The 26,179-nt window shown below is 38.6% G+C and overlaps 1 protein-coding gene across 2 annotated transcripts; it reads right to left on the bottom strand.

Annotated features, from left to right (window-relative positions):
• Positions 1-229: 229 nt before the first annotated feature.
• jak2b (Janus kinase 2b) lies at positions 230-26,179 on the bottom strand. Of its 2 annotated transcripts, XM_005459790.4 has the most exons (24): positions 25,642-26,179; positions 22,335-22,571; positions 21,682-21,805; positions 21,457-21,574; positions 19,283-19,428; positions 17,396-17,687; positions 16,591-16,710; positions 16,270-16,427; positions 12,673-12,784; positions 12,137-12,323; positions 10,053-10,177; positions 9,728-9,859; positions 8,888-8,975; positions 7,748-7,875; positions 7,393-7,531; positions 7,044-7,195; positions 6,766-6,916; positions 6,106-6,242; positions 5,792-5,981; positions 5,518-5,642; positions 5,243-5,415; positions 5,007-5,124; positions 3,148-3,261; positions 1,095-1,232 (listed from the first exon to the last, which is right to left on the bottom strand). In XM_005459790.4, exons 2-24 carry the CDS (start codon positions 22,564-22,566, stop codon positions 1,125-1,127), a joined length of 3,369 nt encoding a protein of 1,122 aa, XP_005459847.1. In that variant the 5' UTR covers positions 22,567-22,571; positions 25,642-26,179; the 3' UTR covers positions 1,095-1,124. The 2 variants fall into 2 exon arrangements, with proteins under 2 accessions (XP_025752936.1, XP_005459847.1); XM_025897151.1 differs by lacking the exon at positions 25,642-26,179 and having other exon boundaries at positions 230-1,232.

The following is a 26,179-nucleotide window of genomic DNA, read 5'->3' as shown; positions in this document are numbered from 1 at the left end:
ATGTGAAGCACATTTTAAGAGAAATAATCTGTAACGGCACAGAGAAAATCAAAGACTTTGGGGAACACATCCACTAATCACCTTGACACTAATCCCAGATGATCCCTTCATCTCAAGGCAGCATTTTCAGTGAGAGCAACATTTCCCAGCGACTTCTTCCCAGAATCAGCTTTGTGTGACTTTCTTACCTGGGCTATTGAGTGTGCATCAAGACATAAAGACAATGGTGTAAATGTTGGTGAATCTTCAGTCATTTATTTTTTTGCTATTCTTGGAAGGTTCTCATTTGTAGCTATCTAATAACCGGCCCTTTTAACAGCACAATACTTTATGCAGAAAAATGGCGTCAAAAGGAACTGAACACAAAAATCTGCATAACATATACACAGTTGAATTATACGGTTTAATTTTCACACGACCTCTCACATTGCAAACAAAACAATTCTTAAAATAATTTTTGCACATACTTCATTTACAATAACATGGCAGTTCAAATATAGTATTTAGTTTAATTTTACAAAATTATAAAATTTTACTGGACATATATACACAAATATACTGTAGGTATATACAAACATACATAGAAAAACAGCTTTTGTCTATTTCTCTGGTTGGACAAGGACAAGAAATGGCAAGAGCTAGCCCTGCTAGCTGTTTGTATAGACACAACAGGCACTCACTCTCACACAAACACACGCTTGCACACAAAGAACTTGTTTGCCACAAGCATTTGTAGCTTTAGGCCTGGCAACAGTCTACTCAGTCTAACACTTCAAAACTTTTCTGTTACAAATTTGACCAAACAGATTCACTCTTTTTCAGCAACATCACCTTCCATTTTCAAACCATCCAAGCTCCTCCTCTATTTCCACTGTGCTGTGGGCCACCAAGTGACATCACAACAGAAAATAAAGGTCGGGTACCTTGCTTAAAAGGCACCATGGCAGTAGTTTATAAGCAGGCTCTTGTTCCAAACCTCAACTCTTCCATTCGCAAGCCGCTCTGCCACATGTTGGGATCCATCAGGAGAAGGATCTCACTTTGGGCTTTGTCCCTTTGCCAGAAGTAGGGCAATAATATTAAGAGCATCTCGGGTGAAGAGGAGCAGGGCACTTTGGGTGAATTTAAAACTCTTTACTGTCCCTGAACAGGTCGATGCGCAGGGCCAGCTCCTTGAAAGAAGGGCGCAAACCAGGGTCTTTGTCCCAGCACTCCTCCATGATTTCATGTATCTGAGAAAGAGTAGGACACGAACAGTTAACAAAGAAACAAAAAAACTACTGGTAGTGATTTGATTCCTTATATGGAAACAGAGTAATAACAATCCTCAGAAGGTGGTGTTTACCATTGACAAACTCCTGACAACTAACAGCAAAATTCTTGAATGTCTTAACTCTTCTCAATGGGCAACTTGTTGAAGCCCAAATTGAGCTTAAAATGGGGAAAAAGATGATTTAAGTGACTTTGAATGTGGCACAGCTGTTGACACCAGACAGGCTGAGATTTTCATACACCTGCAGAAAACACTGGTAGTCGTCAGTGCTTCCCCTCAGCCTCCTAGTAGACATATCTATGGGATCAATTTCAAACTCCTACACTGCTTTGTACTCAAGTTATAACATTCACAGCCACACCCGCAGTGTACCCATTTTCTAATAGTTGCTCAGATCACAATAACACCACGTTACAAAGTTCTAACTAGGGCTGCCACAAACGATTATTTTGATAGTCGACTAGTCACCGATTATTTTTGCGATTAGTCGACTAATCAGATCATGCATCCATTGGATGTAAAACATACAGCTTATTTCACCAGCATGCATCTGCTCTTATATAACTATCATTAGCTTACAGCTTTAAATGTTTAAGGTATGTGCTAACTAAAAATAAAGACAAGATGATAGTTTTTTAAATTTTAATGACATTTGTAGTTTGTTTGGTGGAGTTTAATAAACTCAGCCGTCTGCTCCTTGCTATCTAAAATATAACAGGACACCGGAGTATATTCTCGAGCATCTCAACACTTCTGATAATCAGTTGTCTGCTTGACGTTTATTCAGCTGTGTAAAAACTATAACTTTAATCTCAGCCAACCCGATTTACTCAGGAACAAATAAAATACTAAAAAAAGCCAAACAATATCATTTTTAAGTTATCTAAGTGACTAATATATCATGTTTAACCTGAGTAGCGAAAGACGGCGGTGGGTTTGAAAACGATTTGCCGGGAGTCCGGTGTTCTCACCGGCTCTAGTGAGCCGTCAACCCCAGCTAGCTATCGAGCTGGTGGGTAACAGACGTCTCCGAAAACGTCGGAGCGCACAGCTATATTCACAGCTTTATTCTCGCCTGAAAATATGTTAAAAGTTTATTTTGTGACCCAGAAAGAATAATAAGAGTGATATTAAAACTAACTAGCTGCCGCCATTGTTGAAAACTGAGCAGGGCCGCGCTATGAATTCTGGGACACAGATTCTTCTTCTTCGGGGTTTAACGGCAGCTGGCATCCTTGTACATGCAGTGCTGCCATCTTCTGTTTCAGTCCGTCATTACACTCTTAAATCCTACTACTTATTCCTGCGTCTTTTGGGATCTTACAAAGCTTCAAACGACGCGTCGACTATTAAATTAGTCGTCGACGATTTTAATAGTCGACGTAATCGTGACTAGTCGACTAATCATGGCAGCCCTAGTTCTAACCATGTCAAACTCATTCCCCTAACATGGCAGTGACTTTACTGTACTCAAATGGCTTCTGCAGTCACCAGATTTCAATCCAATAGATCACGTTATAATTCGCATTATGGATGGTCGAGAAATATGTAGAAACTGTGTAAAGCTGTCACATCAATACAGCTGCTCTGAGGAACGTTTTCAGCAAACCTATGCAGGAAGAATTAGGCCAATCATAAAGGCAAAAGGGCATACAACCCAGTACTACGCAGGGACTACCTAATAAAGTGGCAGAGAAAAACACGATTTCAATTTAAAGATACAATTGCTTGATCTGTAACTAAGCAACTATTTGGGAATAAAGCCGTCAAATCAGTTTGTCTATGTTGTGCTCACAACTTGTCAGGGCTGATAACTTGGCAACAAAAACAAACAACCCCAAAACAAAAGAACAAACAGCAGAGCACGTTGATACCTCTGTAGGACATCTCAGGGGTTGAGGCAGCCTGCTGCCTGATTTGAGGAGCTCAATGAGGTGATAGACAATCAGCTGTCCTTGCTTGTCATTCCCCATCATGGCCATGAAAACCTGAGCAGGAGGAAGAGAGGGAAAAAAGTTTCAAATAGCTTCATTGTCACCATATGACTTAAGCTAAATAAAACTTAAGGTCCTAAGAAAAAGCAAGAATATCCTTACAGATAAAGCAAACTGAAATCTAATCTAAGACAAGTGAGGAATGAAGACAAGCATGTTCATAAACTGACAGGAGAGTTATTACTGTTAACATAACAAATGGCAGCATGACTGGAACCAGCCTCTCCTTTCCAAAATATAAAGTCACTTAGTGAATCAACAAAGTATAACTAAAATATAAAAATACACGTAAACATCTAAATAATTTTAATGATTAATTTTAATAAAATCATGTCACAAAAAAAAAAAGAAAAAAAAAAAAGAATCATATCTCTGGCTCTCTGGAAACAGACGCTCTACCTAGAACGTGCATTTATGTGCACACCTCGACTCAGCGATGCTTCAGGTGAGGGACGGAGAAACAAAAAGAGACTTTTTTTTCCTGGAGCAATCAGATAACCTTTCAGTTGTCAGGGTTCAAATGTTCTGATTCATTTGTTTTTTGTTTTTTTTTGCAGAGTATGAATCACTGCATGATGTTAAAGGCATGCATTCTCCACAAGAAACATGCTGACAGGTCTGTGAAAACATATTTGTTCAGTTGGGGGGGGGGGGTTCCTTTCTGGCTCACAATGAGCCTTTGGCGATGACTGAAATGCTATTGTAAACATGCTCTGTCTTAACAGATTAAAAGAATTAACTGAGTTCACTTTATTTCACTTGTGTGCTCATGCCAGAGATGCGCAAATGAGGCCATGGCCACAAGTTGGATATCAAAATAACCAAGTTTAGACAGTAATATACTCACTCACTAGTCAGTATCATAAACAAGCTAACTAGTTAACTCAATAACTGATGGATTAAAACTAACAGCATGTGTTCCAGTTTGTTTTATTTTGTTTTTATTGCTGTATAGGTGGAGAGAAAAAGACCACTTGATGGGGTTAATTTTTCAATTTTCTTAAAAAAAGAAAAAGTCTTCCAGTCTGTTGACGGGGCCACTATCAGCATAGCTTACTAGGGCTTCACTTGGAAAATATTGGCATAAAAGAAAACAAACCTCTACAAGTGATTATCAATGACTTTTAAACTAAAACTTTATTTAAACACAGATATAAACCTGAAACTGTGGTCTATGCATTTATAAAGGTGATTCACTATGATTCCTCTTTTTTTCCAGGCATAAGAAAACTTGAAAACTAATGTTTACACCTGGTCAGGTGTAAAATTAAAAAAAACAAAATACATATTTGATATGTGTGCGCCCTGAACACCATCTTATGTATTGTACCTGTTACTTCAAAACAGCAGACTAGCTTATTTGTTTGGTTTGCAAGAAAATCTGAATTCACAGTTTGAGGTGATTTCCACACACTCCTTTTTCAACATGAGAACCTTTTTAAAGCGATGTTCCTACAAGCTCTGAAGTTAACCTGAAGGGTGTGACTCAGGTAGATGTCACAACACTACTCCATTATTAACTAGAATACAAAAAATTATGGTGCAATACCAAAAGACAAAAGGCGATACTGCCTGCTAAAAATTGAATATTCATCTGTTTGTTAGATGTCAGAGTGCAATGAGTGCATTTTGGTAATGTACAAAAAGATGTGCTCTTAAAACTCTAAAGTTACTGTCTTTTTTCTTTCTATACACACATAAAAACTTAAAATGCAGTGTATGTTTGATGTATTACTTACTGCTGGAGGACTGCAGTTCTTGTCACTGTGGGTGAAGAGCTCATAAAGTACAACTCCAAAGCTCCAGACATCCGAGGCCACAGAGAACTTGCTTTCAGTCAAAGACTCGGGGGCATACCTGTGAAGCAGCACACCAGGTCACTCCATTTCCCTGAAGTTAATTTATAAGACTACACCAAACTAAAAATCAAGAAGAAGGATCACAGTTAAATTCTAAAAAGCAAACATATTCTGACCAGAATATGGGGCTCTCTCCCGGATCTTTGACCATGTAGTAGTCTTTGTCTTGAGGCAGAACTTTGGTGAGGCCGAAATCCCCGATTTTTACTCTGAGTTCGCTCTCCACTAGGATATTTCGTGTTGCCAGGTCTCTATGGATATACCGCTTACTTGATAGGTACTCCATACCCTATGCAAAGATGTAACAGAAACAAACAATTATATTTTATCACTAGTTTAAGTGGTCAGAAAAACGAACAAACAAGGGACAAACTGGCCATGTCTGCAGTACCTTGCAGATCTGGGAAGTGTAATGGATGAGCTTCTGATGGTCGATTCGCTCTCGGTTTTTTATGAGGTAATCTCGCAGACTTCCAAAGGGAAGATATTCCATGATGAGACGGAGGTTTCGTCGACCTGAAGAGAGGAAAGATTAACAAAACACTAAATGCTAATCTGCAACTTAATTGTAGGAGGATATAATGAAGCCACACTGGGCGAAAAAATACTGAAAAATGTACAATTATTTTTTCCAGTTGCAAAGAAGATAAAGTAGAAAAAAGTACCTGCACTGTAGCAAACACCCTTGTACTTGACAATGTTCTCATGCTGAAGAGATTTTAGGATCTCGATCTCCCGCTCAAAGTCTCGCATGTGCTCTGCGGTGCTGTGCTGAAGTTTCTTCACGGCCACGACCTCTCCGGTGTTGTCCTGCAGTGGGTCATACCGACACATCTCCACACTGCCAAAGTTTCCCTTGAACAGAAGAACACATAATTGAGCTGTCGTTGTTTATTCATAGTTTGATTTTTAATTGTACTGTATCCTTTTTGAATGCACATTTTGTTCAAAAATACCTCAACCTCCACATTTATCATACCTTGCCCAGCTGCTGTAAGAATATGAGGTGTCTCTCTTCAAACTGAGCTGGATCCTGATTGTCAAACCCACCAGATGCCCACGCAGAGCCCACTGTCCTATTTGGCAGGATGTCACTGTCCACAATCAACTCATAGTCTGGGAAGAAAGAAAGGAGAAAACTCTTGTGTCTGGATGGAAATGACATTGGACTTGTCTGGCCTCCCCAGGCATGAATCACAACTGAACTTGCTTACAGTGGATTTAAGCTGTTTGCGAAAATACCCGTCTACCCACATATGTAACCTACTGTGACGTCACCTTTGGTTTGTGAAATCTCATTTTTTTTGTCATCAGGATCATGTAAAAACCAGCTGTGAAGTGGAAGGGTGGGACTGACAGTGAAACTGCAGGCAGACCCACCCTAGGCTAAATATGATGGATGACCAAGATTTAAAAAGAGACTTAATTTTTCATTCAATACAACCCACTTCTATGGAACCAGAAGTTTACTGTTTTATTTTTTGCATCCACAGCTATATCCATCTGGTGGCCTTCAGCTAGAATGCAGGTTTAAGGCACGTCCACATTATTTTTTATTTTTGTGACGCAGAAGCTACTACATTCATGTTTCTGGTTAAGTTTTTACAACTTCAGTTTAGTTTTTGAGGCGTCTACCAACCTGGTGTGAAGAGGCTGTGGAGGTCACGGATAACAGCACGAAACGTAGGCCTGAATGTGGGCTCATAGTCCATGCAGCTAGAAATCAGATTAGCCAGTTCAGTCCACTTTGGTGCAGGAAGCTGGTGGTGATCCATGTAAAACAGGGTTTTCTGGGATAGAAAATTGAGGATTAATGCCGGTGTGCAGATGCAGATGGGGTGACTTAAAGCAACTCTTCAATTAGCATGCATTTATGTGGAAACAATATATATTTTACATGTTGGCACTCAGCTTTACCTTTGAGTTGTCTAGTGTTGCTAAAGGTTTATCGCCACCACTACAGATTTCCCACAGTGTAGTGCCAAAACTCCACTTGTCAGCAGCCAGACTCAGTTTGGCAGGGTCCTCAATACATTCAGGGGGCACCCAAGGAATCCTCTCAATCAGAACTGATCACAGACAAAAACATTTGACCTTCCACTTTTAGCTCTTCACTTATCAAATGCTTGCAGAACAAGACAGCAAATAACTCATTTTAGCTCTGTTTTTGTAACAAAAAAGTAATAAAGCTCATTGCAGTTACATCAATATATTAACTAGCTATCTACTGCCCCCTGCTGATATTCGGCACAACGGACAAACTCACTTTCTTTGGGCAGGACAGTGATGCTGATACCAGGATCACTTAGTTTGATGAAAGGTGGGTTTCCAGCCCTTCGATCCTCTTCTCTGATCAGGAGAACATTTTTTGCACACACATTCCCATGAACAAGATGTTTTTCTTCCTACAGGAACAGAAAAGAAGACATCACAATCTTATTAACAAAACACTTCCTATGTTCCCTACATTTATTTTTATAATGTACTTTAGTTTTAAAGTTTCACTTCTTTTTAAAAAAAATGTTTTCAGTACTAAACAGCTGTAAGCAACAAAGAAATCTATATTTATCAATATTTTAGCAATGACATGACCTAAAATGAAGCTGCACATATTTTCATACCAGGAAGTTCATGGCCCAGGCCAGCTGCTTCGCCACTTCAAGCTTCCACAGAAGGTTAATCGAGTTCTTGTTTTTCTTCAAGTAGGTGTCCAGTGAGCCGAATTTCACATACTCCTGAACCATGATGTCTGGAAAGAAGTTTGTTTTTAATAAATACAATGACTTAAAGATGTGGAAATTACGGTTTGTACAGTACAGCGATTTATAGATTTATTGCAAAAACCAAATTCAGGAACTGAATGTCTCTAACAGAATCTCAGATGGGCTACAGTTCGGTTTAACATTATAGTCAGTTTAGATACATGTTTTTAATATATACCCACTGAGTATATATAAAGAGTGGCTGTAACTTATCAGTCAGTGTGTCCTCGTCTTAAAGCTTCAATCTTTTTTCCAGTCGTCATCTTAACATAACAAGTATACAGATCTGGTTTAAAAACTTAGCGACATTGCACACTCATACGGCAGCGACTTGGTAACTACCAGGCAGGCCCGCATTAAAGCATGCCCTGCTTTGCCATCCTTTTTTAATTGAATGGTGACCATCATTTAGAAAATGACCACCATGCTGTACTCAGAAACAGCTGGCGATTGACACCATAAAGCCACTGGTCAAGTGTTTATTGACGTCATAGCTTATGGAAGCTATGAGGGTAGCTTTCCTGTAGGCCAAAGTCCAACCAGGTCCAAATATACTCCCCGCCTCCACAACCTCATTCACTTAAAACCTCCACAGTGGACTTCTGGCTGTTAAATAAACATGTTGACTCTTGAAGGTTTACACAGCCAACAAAACCTCAGTTTACGTTGACATATTTACTGATTTCTTGGCTCAGCAAAACTGGGTTTTGGCATAAAAAAGTTCTGTATTAGTATTACTAATCAGTACTTGGTGTAAGTACTAATTAATATTAACATAGAAAGCATAGTGACAGGATCATGTGTAAGATGTGGGAATTTTGGCGACTGACCCCGTTGCATATGGATTTCCGGGACTACCTTTCTCAAGGATGTATGAACAGCCAATTTCAGCTTTAAACTGGTCAAGATTGTGGTAAAGCACGGTGCATAGTTGGCACATTAGGCTTAATAACATGGCTCAAATTGTTTGTCAAATAAATAGGTACTGAGACAACTTACTCTCTTCTCCACAGACACAAACGCCGTAGTTTAGAATAAGGTGTACATGAGACAACTGGCTCATCATGCTGGCGGCTTCAAAGAATGACTGCAAGAAAAAAAAAAAGAAAAAGAAAGAAAAGAACATATATATATATATAACCCCAAAACAAAACTATATTACATCAGTGGTTTAGCTATATTTGTCTGACAAAACCTAAGATTAGCTCCAATATTACTCCAAGAATACCTCCTATTCTAAGGCTGCGCAATGAATAATCAAATTAAATTTAGGGCTTCCAATGATTATGAAACCAGGATGATTGAGATAAAATTCATTTTTGTGGATCCTGATATGCAATGATGCTCTTGTTTTATTTTGTTTTTTTTCCCCTCTTCCCTTTACAATGATGCACTTTTGCCCCTTTCTAAAAAAAAACAAAACAAAACAAAAAACACCAAAAAAAACCCAGAAAAAACCCTCCAAGTGACTCAAGGCAACAAAATAAAAAAATAAAAAACTAGCTGCCCTCCCCAGCAAACAGTTACAAAAATAGAACCAACTGATGCTTTTATAAAGCAGGAAAAGCCTATAAAAAGAAGTCACATGGCTCCTGCTTGAAATTTCCACTGTTAAAGAATTCATTCAAATATGCCAGAAAAGGGACTCAAGAGCGGTGGTGTTCCAGTGTTTTGGCTGATGATCTAAAGCACACCACAAAATGAATTCAACTAGCTACCGGTACTAGTCGAAGCCTTTGTTATGCCCCCTGACGTAAATATAATAGAAAATCTGGACAATCACACAAATTTACAAAAATCGACACCCGTGTAAGCAGAATGTGCACAAAACGCACAGACCTCAGAGAAGTTCCTGTGGGACTGGTCCAGCACTTTCATGACTACTTCCGTTTGGTGCTCTCCATAGTCTCTCAGCTCCTTTCGAACCCCTTTAAAGATCTTCGTAAAAGTCCCTTGACCGAGACTCTCCATCTAAGAGAAAGACCATCATTGTATAAAAACTCATTTATAACCCCAACACATTTAACTTATCGGTGAAAATATGGAGGGTATCCTATAAAGTTATAGCAATTCAATACTATAACATAATAATGCTGAACATAATGACTGGATAAATGAGCGCATGCAGACATATTAAAGCTCTGAACGTGTAAACTAAGCTTACAAATTCCAGATCTTCTTTCCTGATCTTGTGAAACACCATTTGACTGATGTTGTGTCGATGTAGTGATGGAGACAGTGGCACTTCCGAGCCTTTGTTGCTCCTGCACACGAGGAGGCACGACTTTTCTGGTAGTGGAAAGAAAACAATCTTACTTTCAAGAAACTATTTACTAAGTATGCTGCAATAAAATGTAACAATCCAACTGAAAGAGAAGCATGGGAACTGATGACAAAGACTTGAGAAGTTCCGTGCTATGTGTTTCTTCATCAGTTTCTGGGAAAAAGACTTGTGGTAGAATTATGAAAGCAGACAAAGACTGAGGCACCTTTGAGTCATCCTGTCTGGTAGTTCGTGTTTCATGCATTTTCCTGAACTGTTGCTGTTCTGTAGTATTAGTGACTGGCTAATCTATAAGGAATGTTTCATTCCTGCTAGAAAATCAAATTTAGTACTTTTGTGACCTTTACAGAATAAAGAACACACAAAAGCTCACTTACAGCTTTTCAAAATGCATGCAAATGTGACGTGGATATTTCATTTTGTACTCCACAAAAGTTGTTTTCTACTGTTCTACATTAAATATAGAGTTTTGGGTTTTGGCACACAACTAATGACAAATACAGAAGCAAAAGCTTTGACTAGGACTACAAAATCAAGATTTAAGGCCTAGACACCAGCAACCTCGTGGAAACTTGTAGTCACTAGGAAAAAAAATGTCTTCCCCAACCAGTTTACAAGTGGCGGTGAAGTCAGTCAGAAAGTGGGTGCTGCATCAAAAACCTCATTGTGGTTGCTTTGGTTGCCAGCAGATTCCCATGATCACCTCTAGTCTGTGCGGACTGTTACATCTCTGCAAACACTTGCCATTTAAACTCCGAACAGTACTAAAAACACAAGCAGTGCAACACAAACTGGAAATGAAAAACAATAAACAAAAACAGTCACCTTTGATAGTTAATGTTGTACCTGTGCTGCAACGAGCACACCTCAAACGGTGCAACTTTTACTTTTTACTGAATACACAGTATAGTGTATGCTACTGAGGTGTAACACAGACAAGTCAAAGATTGTATATTTAAATTAGGCAAAAAGAAAACATACTTAAAATGAGTACAACACTTGAATGCACCAGTTATTAGCCACCTGTGGAGCATTGGACTGCCATTACCTCATAAGACTTTGTTCTGTTACACTACCTCCTACCGTACATTACCAAATCTCCATTTGCACTATTTGCCTATTTGCACTACCCTGCCTGGTCTACACTGAATGTCATCTACCGTTACCGTTACCTGAATATTGTATATTGTATATTGTATATTGTATATTGTATAGCTTGTACTGTATTTATTCAAATTTTACTTTTTAATTATTTTACTTGCATTTTTAATCTCTCTCTTATATTTAAATGTTCATTGCTACTTCTTCTAGGGTTTGAGAGTAACGGAATTTCTATTCTCTGTATGTCCTGTACATATGGCAGAATTGACAAATAAAGTTGACTTTGACTTTTGACTTTGACTTTGACTTTGAATGTTTCTTTTGAATCCTTCGTCTTAACTAACTTCATGAAAGCTGTGTAAGCTTAGATGATACCAGGTAACAAGAACAATATAATGTCTTGATTCACGCTCAACCGGCCAGTTAAATAAATCCCAGAACGTTGATTCTGTTCATCTGAAAGTTGCATTTTAAGTGCGAGAAACACTCCAAGTCACAAAACAGAAGATACTAATGACAAGCTGTATGATTTCACACACTACCAAGGCTAGTTGTGTACTGAATTGAATATAAAAACAAAAAACAAACATCATCAATGACCACAGGCACCAGCCTGACCATCCCTGCCCAATACATTTGTTAAATTTATTTAAATTTCCATTTGTTAGAAAGAACTAGTGTGTTAACTTATAAACAAATGCGAAGAGATAGAGTCATTATCCCGTCAGGACACAGTACATTTTCCATTCATCACAATTTGTGCAGTTTACAGACTGTACGAAATCTTTCTGATGCAATATCTACCATCTGTGCTCTGCTAACATGCACATAAATTGGACAAATCCAGATTCTGTTAGTTTTACCTTTGGATTTAGGAGGGCAGCACTTGCTGAATTGGAAAATGATGCTGTCTGAGCGCACCGTTTCCTTCTGGTAGCAGCTGAGCAGTTCTTGCAGACTGCTGAAGTTTCTTTTGGTTCCACTGAGGTTGAACTCTCCACTTGCAGACCTGGTGATCTGGCAGTGCTTGTGTTCTATAGCATCATACACCTGGCAAACGCAAAGAGGACACCAAATTAACTATTTTAATGATGAATTTAATGCAAACTGAGAATCCTTTAATCATGAGAGACACCAGACAATACAATACCAGAAAGAATTAGTAGGTATTAATAAACACATACTGGTGCATTTCAACAACAAACGTGGTAACATGACAAAAGTTAATCTAAAAGATAAATATAGAATGTATGAAGGTTACTTACATATAAATTAAAATATCTGTCCAGCCAACTCACCAGACCAAACCCACTGATGGACTCTTATGTCATATTTGGGCAATACACAAAAACAAACAAACAAAAAATGAAAAGACAGACCACAACTGAGTGTCACCTACCTCAACGGGAAAAGTCAAAAAGTATTTGTTGAAATCTTTCGGGCTACATCTCAAAATGTACAGTCCCCGTTTGTTTCCAGACTTCTGAAGCCAGTTAACTGCAAACTCCATTCTACAAGAAAAACAACAAAATAAAATTGATGGAGGAAAATGCAGTGTTACCAGTTAGAAAGCCTTTATTGCCTATATTTAGGATACAACACAAGTGGGATATATAAACACCAACTGCTAGGCCTGCACAATAAATCGAAAATTTATTGTCATCGCGATATCAGCCTGTGCGATGGGCCCATCGCAAAAGCTGCGTAAACTGCGATAATTGGGTACCTTAAAATGTTTACACATGTGCTTTAAAGAATTTACCAATCAAAGAAACCCCTTTACACATTTGACCAGTCGAATAGAGACCTTCACGGCATTAACCAATCAAATGGATTGGAGGCCCGGAGCGAACAACGCTGCAGCAACGAGTCAGAGTTGTAATGGCTGAGAGCGAGACGCATGACGAGAACGCTACTGACTATGAACTCGTGGCTAAAAAAAACAGCAGTCCAACAGCTGTCTCTGTATCCGAGTTTTTCAAGTGGAACTCCTTATGAGAAAACATCGAAACGGTACAAAAAAATAACAGAGGCCATTACACATTTTTTGGCTAAAGACGTGATGCCTATAAATACAGTTAGCAGAGAGGGCTTCACCAGTCTGATACATAAAGTGGACCGGAGATACCGCATCCCCTCACGAAACTACTTTTCCCATGTCGCCATTCCACAAATGTACGAAACATGCCGCAAGACCGTCATGTTTGAACTGAGCCAAGCTGAAAACTACACAAGCACTACAGTAAAGTTTCCTCTCCAGTTTTGACTTACATCATAACTACTTGGTGAGTGGTAAAATGATGAACAACTGCATTGAGATAATTTGCAGTATAATTTAAGTTATGTTTATTTAAAACTAATTATAGAGACCGGGAAGGATGTCTTTCAGAATTCAAGCCTCAGAAAAAATTTTTATGGGGGCAATGTTTCAATGTTAAAGTGCACTTTGTTGTTACACTGCTAATACAGCAGCTTTCTTTAAATAAAACTGTTGCAGTAAAACGGAAATTATGTATTCATTTTGGGGTTTTTTTGCTATTTATTTTATCGCAAGTCATTGTTATCGCAATATTGATCACAGTTATCGCACATCGCAGGTTTTCCTAATATCGTGCAGCCCTACCAACTGTCAAAGGAATTTGTCTACATTTTGGCCACATTACAAAACATTAAATAGGAACACAATAGTATAAACATTTTAAATACCCATACTTCTTTATGAGTCTAAAACACCTAAGTGTTTGTTTTAGTTTAGTTTAATCTAAAACAAACACACTTCCAATAAAAGCATAATGCAGGCTCAAATTGCAGAAATAATCATATTTAAACATCTAGGCATTATCTCACGCTCTCTTTCACACACACACACACGCAAATATACAGCTATTACCATTTGCTCTTAAACTGACAATTTAGCATCAGTCAAAAACCTGTGGTGTCAGAAATTTTTTAAAAAAGATGACAAAAATATCAATATTCATGAAATTATCCATCCATCTGTTATAGTCAAACACACACTCACACACACCGTTGCTTGCCTCTGTCTCTCTCACTAACAGCATAATGTAAATCTAGACTGGGAAACAGCTTTGCTAATGTGTAAGTGTTAAACTTACACATGCTCAGTGTCGCATATGCTCAGACTGACAGAACAGCCAGTCTCTAAAACAAAGGATAATATATAGGTTTGCCTTTTTGCTTTAGAGACTGGCTGTTCTGTCAGTCTGATTTAAAAAATAAACTGACAAGGACAGTTCCCCATAAGATGATATTAAGTGGTTTTACTTCTTCGATCACCCACATCTACAGAATACAGTACTGTGCAAAAATCTTGCAGCCACCCCTTATTTCTGTATATTGTGCTTCTAAGGAACCAGACTTTCTTGTAAATTTTGAAAGTGGTCTCCAAGATTCTGAAAGTGTTTCAAAGATTTCTTTGAACATTGGCTGCTTTTTCAGTCATTGTCAGTGTTGTCTTTGTATCTAACAATTTCAGAGGAAATGTTTTTTGTTTGTTAGGCCACTTAACACTGACCTATGAATCACTCAAACATAAAGGCCAGTAACACAAGGGGTAAACCACTATTCTGTCCACACATAACAGACAACTCAGAAAAGAACCACTTTTTAATTTAATCATTAGGCACTTTCTTTCTAGCAGCCTATGGTGTGCAGTGTATCATTAAACCTTTTGAAGAACTTTGCTTTCAAGAATTTTGAGGTCTTACAGCCTTGACTTAAACATAAAGAACTAATCTTTATTACACACACAGTCCCCACTGCTCCATAAGCCTAAAAGTCCTCAGTGAGATCATTAACATTAACTCACTCCGGCTATAGTCTACGAAATGGTTTAAACGTCAGCCACCTCCTCTGCATGGATGACATCAAGCTGTATGCCAAAAGCGAACAAGACATCAATTCACTGATCCACACCACTAGGTGTGGATCAGTGAATGCCATTCAGGCTGGAGAAGTGTAGTTGCTTCAATCGCCAAATATGTGCAAAGGTTTAAAGCAAGTCTTGAGGATGAACGGGAAGAACAAGATCCAGGCAATCAATACCTACGCCCAGCCGGTGATCAGATACCCTGCTTGGATAATGAGCTGGGCAAAGTAGGAGATGGAAGCCACTGACATTAAGACAAGAAAGCTCATTACTATTCATGGAGGGTTTCATGCATGGAGGGAAGGTGGCCGAGGACCAGTGAGTGTCAGAACCACGATCAAGCATGAAATAGCAAACATCCATGAGTTCATCTGGAAGATGGCTACAACTGCTCACATGCTTAGTGAATACCTCAGGTAGCAGAAACCCAAGCAAGAACAGAAAACATCATGGAAGGAGAGAACCCTACACAGCATGTATCACTGCCATATGGAAGTGGAAGCTGATATTCTACCAATGGATGGACAACGCTGATTGAAAGATTGCACAAAGGCACTAATCGTGGCAGCACAGGAATTAGACCCGATCACAAGATCCATAGATGCCGGGGTGTGCTGCACCAAGGTGCAAGATGCTAGCAGGCAGGGCATACATGGAACGCCATAGCCAAGCGGCTGGCATAGCATACAGGAAAATCGGAGGCCCAACGTCAAAATGGAATACGCTCTTTAGGGTGGTTGAGAATAACCGAACTAAGATCCTGTGGAAATTCCAGATAGAGACAGACAAACTGGTGATGACTAACCAACTGGACAAGCAAAGGAACAAGGCCATAGTGATAGATGTAGCTATATCCCTACATCTAGATCCCAGGAAAACTTCCGAGATCTCTGTCCAGAAGAGCGCGATCTTAGGAACAACAAAGACACTGCACAGGACCCTCAAGCTTGAAGGACAAAGACCGCCCACAAGGTGAGTGGGAAATTTTATTCACCTATATATGTGAATAAAACATCAAATACATCGTGTTTTACATCATTCAAGCTGGATTGTTTTAAGGGGGAAGTTCTTACACATGTCTATGTTACAATATAATATTTTACATACGTGATTGGACCGTGGCAATGAGAAGATATGGCCTCAACCAGCCTAGGGGGAGCCACTTCTTTACAAAGGTAATGATGTGCATCTGTGGTCAGTCGATAGTAGCCATCAACGAGAGACACAAAAGAGAGGGCTTCAAGCAGGCTGGGGAATTCCAGTTCCTAAAATATCAAGAAAAATGTAACAGACCACATCCCTTTATTTCTGTCACACAAACCAAAAAAGAAATGTGAATTTATCTGTATATTAAAAGGCATGAGTAGACACTTAGGTGATGGTTGTGGCGAGAGTCTACAAAGAAATAGATTTATAAGATGAAATTACCAGATTCTTGCCATCTTGCTTGTTAATGGTAACCACCCGACTCTCTGCAGTGCTGTCTTTGTTGGCCTGTTTGATGCTGATGTTGGTGACATCAGGGAAATCACACAAGGTCTGTAGTTCCTGGCAAAACAGTGTAACATAGGAACTTACAAAAAAAACAATTACTATAATAACAATTCAATGCTGCATTAAGGCCCCTTCACAAAGAAAGCAGCATGTGCTACACTGACTGATACCTAGGTGGAGTGAAAGGTCCAAAAATTGCTGCATTCTGCCTGTATGTCATTTTTCAGACCCACTCTACGCTTGAATAGATGCACCTGGTTCCTGTCATTTCAAAACATGCATCTCTTATCCAAAAGAAAGCTTTTGCACTATACCTATCACAATACTGCTTTCCTCCCGAGGTCCTTATGCACGTAGTTGTGTCATAAAGTTTGTTGAACTCAAGTTTTAGTTTATTGTGTGGTCAAAATTAGCACAGCTGTAGGCTTCGTTTCTAACAGTCGCGCAAAGGTAGATCACACTGTGCAGCGGTCAAAGTATAGAGCTAGAGGCAAAACATTGTGTACTGGTGATACAGTCAGTGTGATGTTTATTTTGACATATCATTTTTATAATTCTGTTGTTTTATCTCTGCCTCTTATCTCTTATTTTTTGGGGGGTGATACTTTAGATCAGTTTTCTAAGAAACTAAACACTTGTTTATTACTTCAAGGACTATCAAAAAGTGTTCCAGTGAAAAGTCAGTTTCTTTATCTATATTCCAAAATATACACTGTAACACAGTACTCATTGTACCAACCTGTTCTGAGTCCTTACTCAACTCCCGACACCACTGTATGCCAGTATCTGCTCCAACCAGGATGATGCGCTGGACGCCTGATGGCTCCTTGACCTGGAAGGTCTCTGTGTAGAAGGACTTCTCCAGAGACTCCATGCTGATGAGGTACTTAAGCTTAAGGTCACGAACTGTAGTCCGACACTGGCTGAACTGCTGGATGAAGCGCTTGAAGCGGAAGCGGATGCGTTTACGTGTCAAGAAATTGCAGTCCTGGATCTGAGCTCGCATGTCCTTTGGCAAGAAGGACTTGTAGCTAAAAGAGAGTCAGTAAATTCTCATGTCAGCATGATATGCCAAGTATCATGAACCCTTTAAATGTCTCATAAAAAAAGCTCTGCACTTCCACATATTTTGTAGAAAATTATAAAATAAAAGATTCGTTGATGTTTCAAGTTCAAATACACTAAATGGACAAAAGTTTTGGGCAACACCACATAATATTATGACCACCTGCCTAATATTGTGCTGTTAGTAATAGATCATTTAAGTCCTGCAAGTTATGAGGTGGGGTCTCCATGGACTGGACTCGTTCGTCCAGCACATCCCACAGACGCTCAACTGGATTGAGATCTGAGGAATATAGAGGCCAACAGCAGAAACTTGTTGTTGTGCTCCTCAAACCACTCTTGAATCATATTTTGCTTTTGTGGCAGACTGCATTATCCTGCTGAAAGAGGCCACAGCCATCAGGGAATACCGTTTAGATGGAAGGGTGTACATTGTCTGCAACAATGCTTAGGTAAGTGTGATGGGTGTCAAAGTAACATCCACATGGACGGGAGGACCCAAAGTTTCCCAGCAGAAAATTACCCAAAGCATCACAATACCTCTGCCAGTTTGCCTTCTTCCCATAGTGCATCCTGGTTCCAGGTGTTCTACAAGCAACTCACGCAGACAAATGTAGCTATCCGTGTGATGTAAAGGAAAACGTGATTCATCAGACCAGACCACCTTCTTCCATTGCGCCGTGGTCCAGTTCTGATGCTCACATGCTCATTTTTGAAGCTTCTGGCAGCGGAAAGGAGTCAGCTGACTGGTCTGAAGCTACTGAGTGCTAACGTGTGTTGGATTGGACTCGCTCCCCACGCCCATTAATGAGTCTTGGCCTGTCACCGTTTCTTCCTTGGACCACTTTTGATAAGATCCTGACCACTGCAGACTGGGAACACCCCACAGTAGCCGCAGTTGTGGAGATACTCTGTCCCAGTCGTATAACTATCACAATTTAGCCCTTGTCAAACTTTCTCAAATCCTTATGATTGCCCATTTTTCCTACTTCACACATGAACTTGGAGAACAAAATGTTCACCTGATCAAGCATCTAGCCATTCAGTCTGCCTTTACAAACATTTGTAAACAAATGGATGGTTCTAAAGAGTTCACTGATTTCCCATTTGGTACTGTACTAGGATGTCACCATCGCAATAAGTCAGTTCTTACACATTCCATAATTAACCTTATGTAATATTATTGCAAAGTGGAAGCATTCAGGACTCACAACAACTCAGTCACAATGTGGCAGACAACACAAAGCTTTAGAGTGAGGTCAGTGAGTGCTGAGGTGCTGTAAAAGTCACAGATGCTCTGCTGACTCCATAAATGCAGAGTTCCAAACCTCAGCAAAAACTCTGCGCCACGAGCTTCATGGTATGGACTTTCATAGCTGAGTAGCTCCTGTATGTTTAAGTCTACAGGTGCCTCAGTAATTATGCTCACATGGTGCAAATTTGCCAAATTTCTTTCACATCTGTTTTTGTTAAGGCAAGTCGGCATTATTGATGGGCAACATGAGTGAAATCAATTAGTAGCAGTGAAACAGATAAAACCCATAAAAGCAGCTCTAAGTACCTTATAGAGTGATATATGTCCAGAGGCGACAGCTGCTTTTCTTTGGCTGTTCTTGTCATGTCAAGCACAGCCAAACCAAGGCACTCTTCTTGTGTCTCATGGGAGTTGGAAATCTTCACCAAGCCATTCAGATAGTCATTCCTCCACTGCGATGAGAGAAAAATACCAATCATTGTAAGTTGTATCTGATTGAGCTAACGTTCAGGTGAGTGTACTGCTGTCTGTCCACATTTTCAAGTCTACTGTAACTCTACTTAAGTCATTTCTGTATACCAAGTGTGACAGTTTTTAATTAAACCAACAATTTCAGGATATGCTCCTATCAAAGCACACAAAAAGACTGACATTTAAAATGGGTATGGACTATACAATCACAACCAGGCTTACAAATAACCGCCTCATTTTTTGTAAGCTCAGTTATGGTGTTAATCTAAAGCAGGCAGAGCTATCAGTGTTAAGTAATGTGTAACAATAAATTTAAAATGAATTCAAATTTATATTTTTATTGATCACAGCTTCATGTCAAGGTTCTTCCTCCCATTCTCTTTATCTTGTTTTTTTCTAAGTACAAATATTTCTCTGTCACCTTCTGACCCCAACAGTTTAGAGAAAAGTTAGGTACAACACAGCTTGCTTGCAGTGACTGGTTCAAACACTGATTATGCAGGGTGGCTCTTTACCACAACTGACCAATGAACGAGCTTCCCGTGAGGCCCTCTGGCGTCATATTTGCAGCTCTTGTTTTGACTGTAATAAGAAGCCAGTGTGAACACTAAACAAGACCAAAACTACAAGATAACGTTCAACCCTTTTTTTTTTTTTTTAAACATACTGCATTGGGCACCAATTACAAGCTATTGTTATTGTGTCTTCAATAAAACTGGAAAAATGGATTTTGTTATTATACCCAACACTGAAAAAAGGGTTTATTAAAATGACAGCAAATTCTAAAATTCAACAATGCCCCCTCATTTTGGTTTTGCCCTTTTGCAAATTATCAACTTTCTTGTCAGAAACACAGAAGGTAAGCTGTTGACTAGACCACAAGGAGTTTAACATATCCTCTAAAAAGTAAATGCAGAATCTTCTGAAGTTGAATACAAGCATATAGAATAGCTTTAATGGCTGCAAACACACTAACATATTTAAATGACCTCTTGGGTGGTGCTTCATCTCTCCCTCTTAGGCTTTTGCCGAGCCACCACGACAGACTTCCACCACCATAATTCCACATAATCCCAAGTTCATGCAGAGTTCAACTTCAGCCACATTGTAGGCTTAAACTGAAACCATTCACCTACCCTTGAAATAATGTCCTCACTATACATTAAAATATATTTTTTAATTGTTTTAACTGGCTGTACAGTTTCGATGACTCTTCTGATAAAGTTTACTGCACTTGTCCCTTTCTTTCCTAAATAGATATTTTTCATTGGTGTATTGTTAAAAAATAGAGTGTATATACCACCATTTCATTCTAACCAAAGCAAAACAAATGCAAGTATCCAGTGCAGAGTAATATTTAAGTATCTGTCCAATTAAACATCACCAAACACCACAGCAGTTAACACATTAAACCTGTGAATTTCCAGCAAAAACATACAATAGCAGGTACTGGTTTGTTTTCAATCCTTACTGGTACCCTAACTGTACCTTTCAATAGCAGGATTTTTCTTTGTATTACTGACTTACTGACTTAATTAATAGGCCTTAAATACCAGTTACATTTCTGGACACTGACAAAAGAGAAATATCTGTGAAATGCAAGTAAGGAACTTGCTTTCACGTTAGGTTTCATAGATGTAAACTGTTGTATACAAATGCTAACACTACAGTCACATGTCTCTCTTTCGTTTGAGGGAGATAATGAGATACACTGAAGTTTCCACATCAGAGAGAATAGAATAAAATATACCAGTATCTTAGTTTCTTATTCATATCATTATATTTATCCCTGAGTAATGAGAAAAAAGTCATTTAAACATGTGACCTAACTCATAATCTACCAAGCTAATAGTTCTGCACTTCAAGGATAAAAGCTGCTCTTTTTCTAACACCTTGTCTACATTACTGGTAATAAATGCTGCTCTTGGATATTTTTGTTAAATTAAGCTACATATAAACGACCAGCTTCCAACCTATTTGACATAAGGGCTTTAGGTGAGAGCACTTACCTGAAAGAAGAGGTACGACATTACGAAGTCATCAATGACGGGGCTTTCTGACCCTTTTGTGACTCCATATCGATAAGCCCTGGATGCCCCACCACTATACCAACCAGGGAAGTAGTACCTGTGGAAACAGGTTAGAAAAAAAATGTAGAGAGTCATTAAGACATTTTCATTTTAAATCTCAAAAAGACACAAGAGGAATTGCAGAAGCAAGATAAAGTATGCTACCGTATTCTGAAAAACACATCTTCAGAGGCAGTCTCATCAAGCTGGAAGATGTGATTGGGTGAAAACCACAAGCAATCCTGCTCTCGGAAAAGCCCAAAAAGGCTGCAATAAAGTGGTGATATACCTACAGTGACGAAAGAGTGAGAGGGCACATTATGTTCTGTAAGCTTGGATTATATTCAATTAAGTAACTAACAACAAATGAATGCTTTATTTAGAGGGAGCTCTGAGGACTATGCCTCAGGATACAAAGTAGAAAGTGTTTCTTGTACTAACACAGGTGAAAAAGGTCAATAAAGATTGTCCAAAATGTCATTTGTGTTTGTTTTATCATCAGATGCACAATATGCAGGTGAGTGTAGTCCCACTCTGCAAAGCCATACTGTTGATGAATTTTACCTCTTTAAAAAAAACAAAAAAACAAAAAAAAAAAACAGTACAAAGCTAAGCAACTTTATTTTTTCTTATCATTAAAGACAGTAAAGGCAAAGTTTAAACAAAGCACGGAGATGAGCGAACAAACTAACAATTTTTCTGTTATTAGGTTTTACTGTGGCCTCTTGATAACCTTATCTTGGGATCTATGCTCCAAGTTACAGAAAAACACATGAATGGAGGTTCTTTATGGAGACTTGCACAGCGTGAGTACTCACTGCATGCCTTTGCCGCCTCTATGCACAGCTCTTCAGCTACATAGTCCCCAGGTGGGTAGCTTAGAAAGCTGCCGTCGGCCACTCCCTGGTTGGTGTGATATAAATGAAGCCTTAGAACAGCAGCAGCTGGTCTTGTGTCTGCAGATTCCCGATGGGCAGTCCCATTTTGGTGCACCACTGGACATGTGTCTGTCACAGTGTCCATGGCTGGCAGGGAGGCCATCAACAGCATACAACCTTCAGTAACAATAATAATAATAATAATAGTAGTAGTTGATTAGCATAGAACCCATCAAAACCAGCATCACAAAATGTTTTCCAGAAACATAAAAAAAACAATAGAACTTGAAGAAAATTACAAAAATGATTTACATAAATTAAAGTAGACCAAGCAAGACACAAGCGTACTTAAAAAATGACTAGGATAGTGTGATTCCATTGTAATAAAATAACTTAAAATTGACATAAAATCTAGACATTAAAAGAATAAAATGAAAAAAAAAATGTATTTGTTAACATTTGACAGAAAATAAGATGGCGAGATTAGTTGGATCAGTGGGTTTTACTTGGAAAAAGAGCTGTGTGTCATCAGCATGGTAGTAAAACTAAATGTTATTAAACTAATGTGACCTACAGGTAGCACAACAAAAAGCAAACGCAGTATAGACCTCTGATGGACTTCATATTTAAGAAAGGAGAAGTAACAATGAAACCAATGTTTTGTTTTGCTTTTTAAATTGGTCAGATATGACGTAACCCAACAACTGAGCTTTCCCAGACACACCAACCCAGTGGCGCAGGAAAATTTTATAGTCTACTGTAACAAATGATGCACACAAGTCAAGTAGCACAAAAGGAGAACATTCGCCAGTATCACCAGTTTTTAAAATATTACTTGATAATCTAATAGACAGTACTGCTACATCTCAGTACTGTGATGCTGACTAAAACCTGAAATTTTCTGAAATAATGTTTCACAGTGTAGACAGTCTTCAACAATTTGGCTATAAAAGGTAACCTTGAGATTTGATTACAACAATTAAAGACCAAAGGATTGAGACAAGATTTTTTTTTTTTTTTTTTTTAATAAGTGTTTGCACACAGGTCAGGAAAAAAAAAAAAAAAAAAAAAGGAGTACTGTTAATTACTGAAAGCAACCAAATTACAGTGATAGTGAATCATATCAACAGAGCTTGAGAAGTGCTTCAGTTGTGAGAACTTAAAGCTCATTCACAGAGACTGGCATAAACTGTGATAAAATTTTATGGTTGATGTAGGAGACATTATAAGAATCAGGAGATACTACTTTTGGTTTTTATGTCACTAATTTTATCACTAAACAAAGTTTTTCACTCAACATGGTAATCTTACTAAAACTTAAAGGCTTAAAAAGACAGTCACACAAAGGAGGTCAAAGTCAGGAATCGGGAGGAATACCAGCGGTGGCTGGAAGCACTGATGAAAATTTTTGTCCTGTTTTCTCATTAAACGAGCATAAGCATACTGACACGACCTCTTTTGGCTCTTCATGTGGAAAAAGATATCCAACAGAATCAGAATCAGTTCAATGCGACATGTCAGCCTACAGAATGATACCAAGTTCTTCTTTTTCGTCTCCTTTTTTAAGGCACTCTGTGATAAATTCAATATTCTGATTAGGGTACATGGAATGAACTTTTACATAAACTGTTATCAAACGTGTTGCATAAAGCTGAAGTACAGAGGAACCATTGTCAGGGCAGAAAGATTATAAAAGCTGTATATCTAATTCAACGAATGGCTGCCTTTACACGCAGAAGTACATTTCTGTCAATTACTTACACTTAAATAGTAAAGACTGTACATATTTAAGCTCTAAGACGAGTACAATTTGCACTTTGCCGCGACAAAGCAGCATAATGAAATCGTCTTTCATACAGCTGTTAATCCGCAAACCCCTACTGCTCTCGTCCTAATCAAATTGAGAGCTGAATTATGAGTGTTATGGTACTTCTTATAAAATTAAAACCTACTATAAATAGGTTATGATGGTGGGTTAAATAGGTTATATAAATAGGTCATTAACACAGTCCCGTCCTCATTTTCATAGACAACGAAAACACTAACCAACTTCAATTTAAAATAAAATTTGTTACTAAACGTCTAACAGCAAAGAAATGACAGAAATTATCTCTGCTCAAGTGACTAGTGGTATAACAAAATAAGTAGAACTATGCTGGAGTATAAATAACTCCCTTTCCTTTGTCGTCACTTTGTGACATCACTGTATCAAAGTGGATGTAATTAAGCTGAACAACATGAAAAAAAAAAACCCAGCACGAGTAACTCTTAAGTTCAGGTTCATATTGCTGAAATTGTGGACACTACTTTATACACAAAACTTTTTCTTGTGGATGAATTTATAGATTCTTTTTTGTTTTGACATTGATTCTGTAATTTAAATCTTTGTTGACACTAAAAAGTTGCTTAAGAGCAACTGGAAAACAAGGCTGACTGCAGTTAGACCTACCTACTAACGATTTATTTCAGAAAACATCAGGAAAAAAATAACAATACATTCTTGTAAAGGTTTCATTTACAGAAATTGCAACAGCTAACCAAAAACAAAAGCTCAAATTAAAAGGAACTAGAAAAATGAAAGCTCAGCATTTTTCTACATGATAAATTATTTTTTCCCAATTAAATTATTAATTTTCTATCAGTTCTATTGAATATTACTGGACTTGTAAGTTAAACACTTGAAGGCATACTACACTGGTTGGTAAGCAAAAGAAAAATCCTCTGAATGCAGTTTGATACACTGACACTTCCCAAAGAGAAAGAGGAAACCCATGACATTAGCTTTAATAAGTTCTGATGTGCAAAAACACTGACCAAAAGGAGTTTGGCTACATATATCATCTTCTGTAATTTAAGACAAGGTTCTGAAATGATTGTTTCCTCAAGACTCCTAAATTTCTCTGACTTTTATAAGGATTACGTGATACTGCAGCAACTTATGGACGCGTAGCACATTAACCCAAATGTGACAGGTAGCAAAGTCACAAATCGATAGTGGGACTGGGCATATCCAGTGATATTTTATAAACTTGGCTTCAGAACAAACTCACCAAGGCCATGATCTTGCGTGCTACAGTTAGCTATAGCTTCATTAGATTAATTAAGTTGACGCTAACAGCTAAGACACGCACCCATATTAGCTTAGATGTCATGTAAATAAAGTATATAAATGCATTTAGCAACTCCAGTATTTAAGACTGAACCGCACAACCATGTCAAGGAACAATTTACGAGTGTAAACACTTACTTTGGTTGAGGGGCCAGACGTGCAGCTAGGTAGCTTTATCCTAGCTACCTAGGCCAGCAGTGCAGCCAGGATGGGCAAATTTCAAAGCTACTGCCAGACGCTTCTGCTCCGGTTTTTTGTAAGATCGGCTCTTGATAGCTGTCCGAATAAATAATAATTCATTTATGGCCTAAAGCCACTTGGAAAAATTGTTTTTTCCATGTCGCACTCGGCTGGCTAACTCGCTACATAAGCTAGGCTACCTCTGGTCAGCCCAGCGCTACTCATACCACTCCGGAGGAACTTCAGTAGCTTATTTTGACAATCTTCTAACTTCAGCCAGTTCTAACACAAACAACGTCGCGCCTGCGTACGAGTTGCCCCGACAGCACGAAATTCATTTAAAGACCGTCATCTTTTTGTACAGGAACGTTTGACGAGGACTACATTATTGACATTAACTAGTGAACGACTGACAAGGTTGCTAGCCACTTTCCCAGACGTAGCTACAGCGAAACCAAAGCTCAGGGTGAGTCAACAAGCCAGCCTTTCCCATCAT

The sequence above is a fragment of the Oreochromis niloticus genome, linkage group LG12 (assembly GCF_001858045.2).
Source record: "Oreochromis niloticus isolate F11D_XX linkage group LG12, O_niloticus_UMD_NMBU, whole genome shotgun sequence".
Lineage (NCBI taxonomy): Eukaryota > Metazoa > Chordata > Actinopteri > Cichliformes > Cichlidae > Oreochromis > Oreochromis niloticus.
The sequence above is the reverse complement of the archived record's forward strand: the minus strand, read 5'-3'. Positions and strand labels throughout refer to the sequence as shown.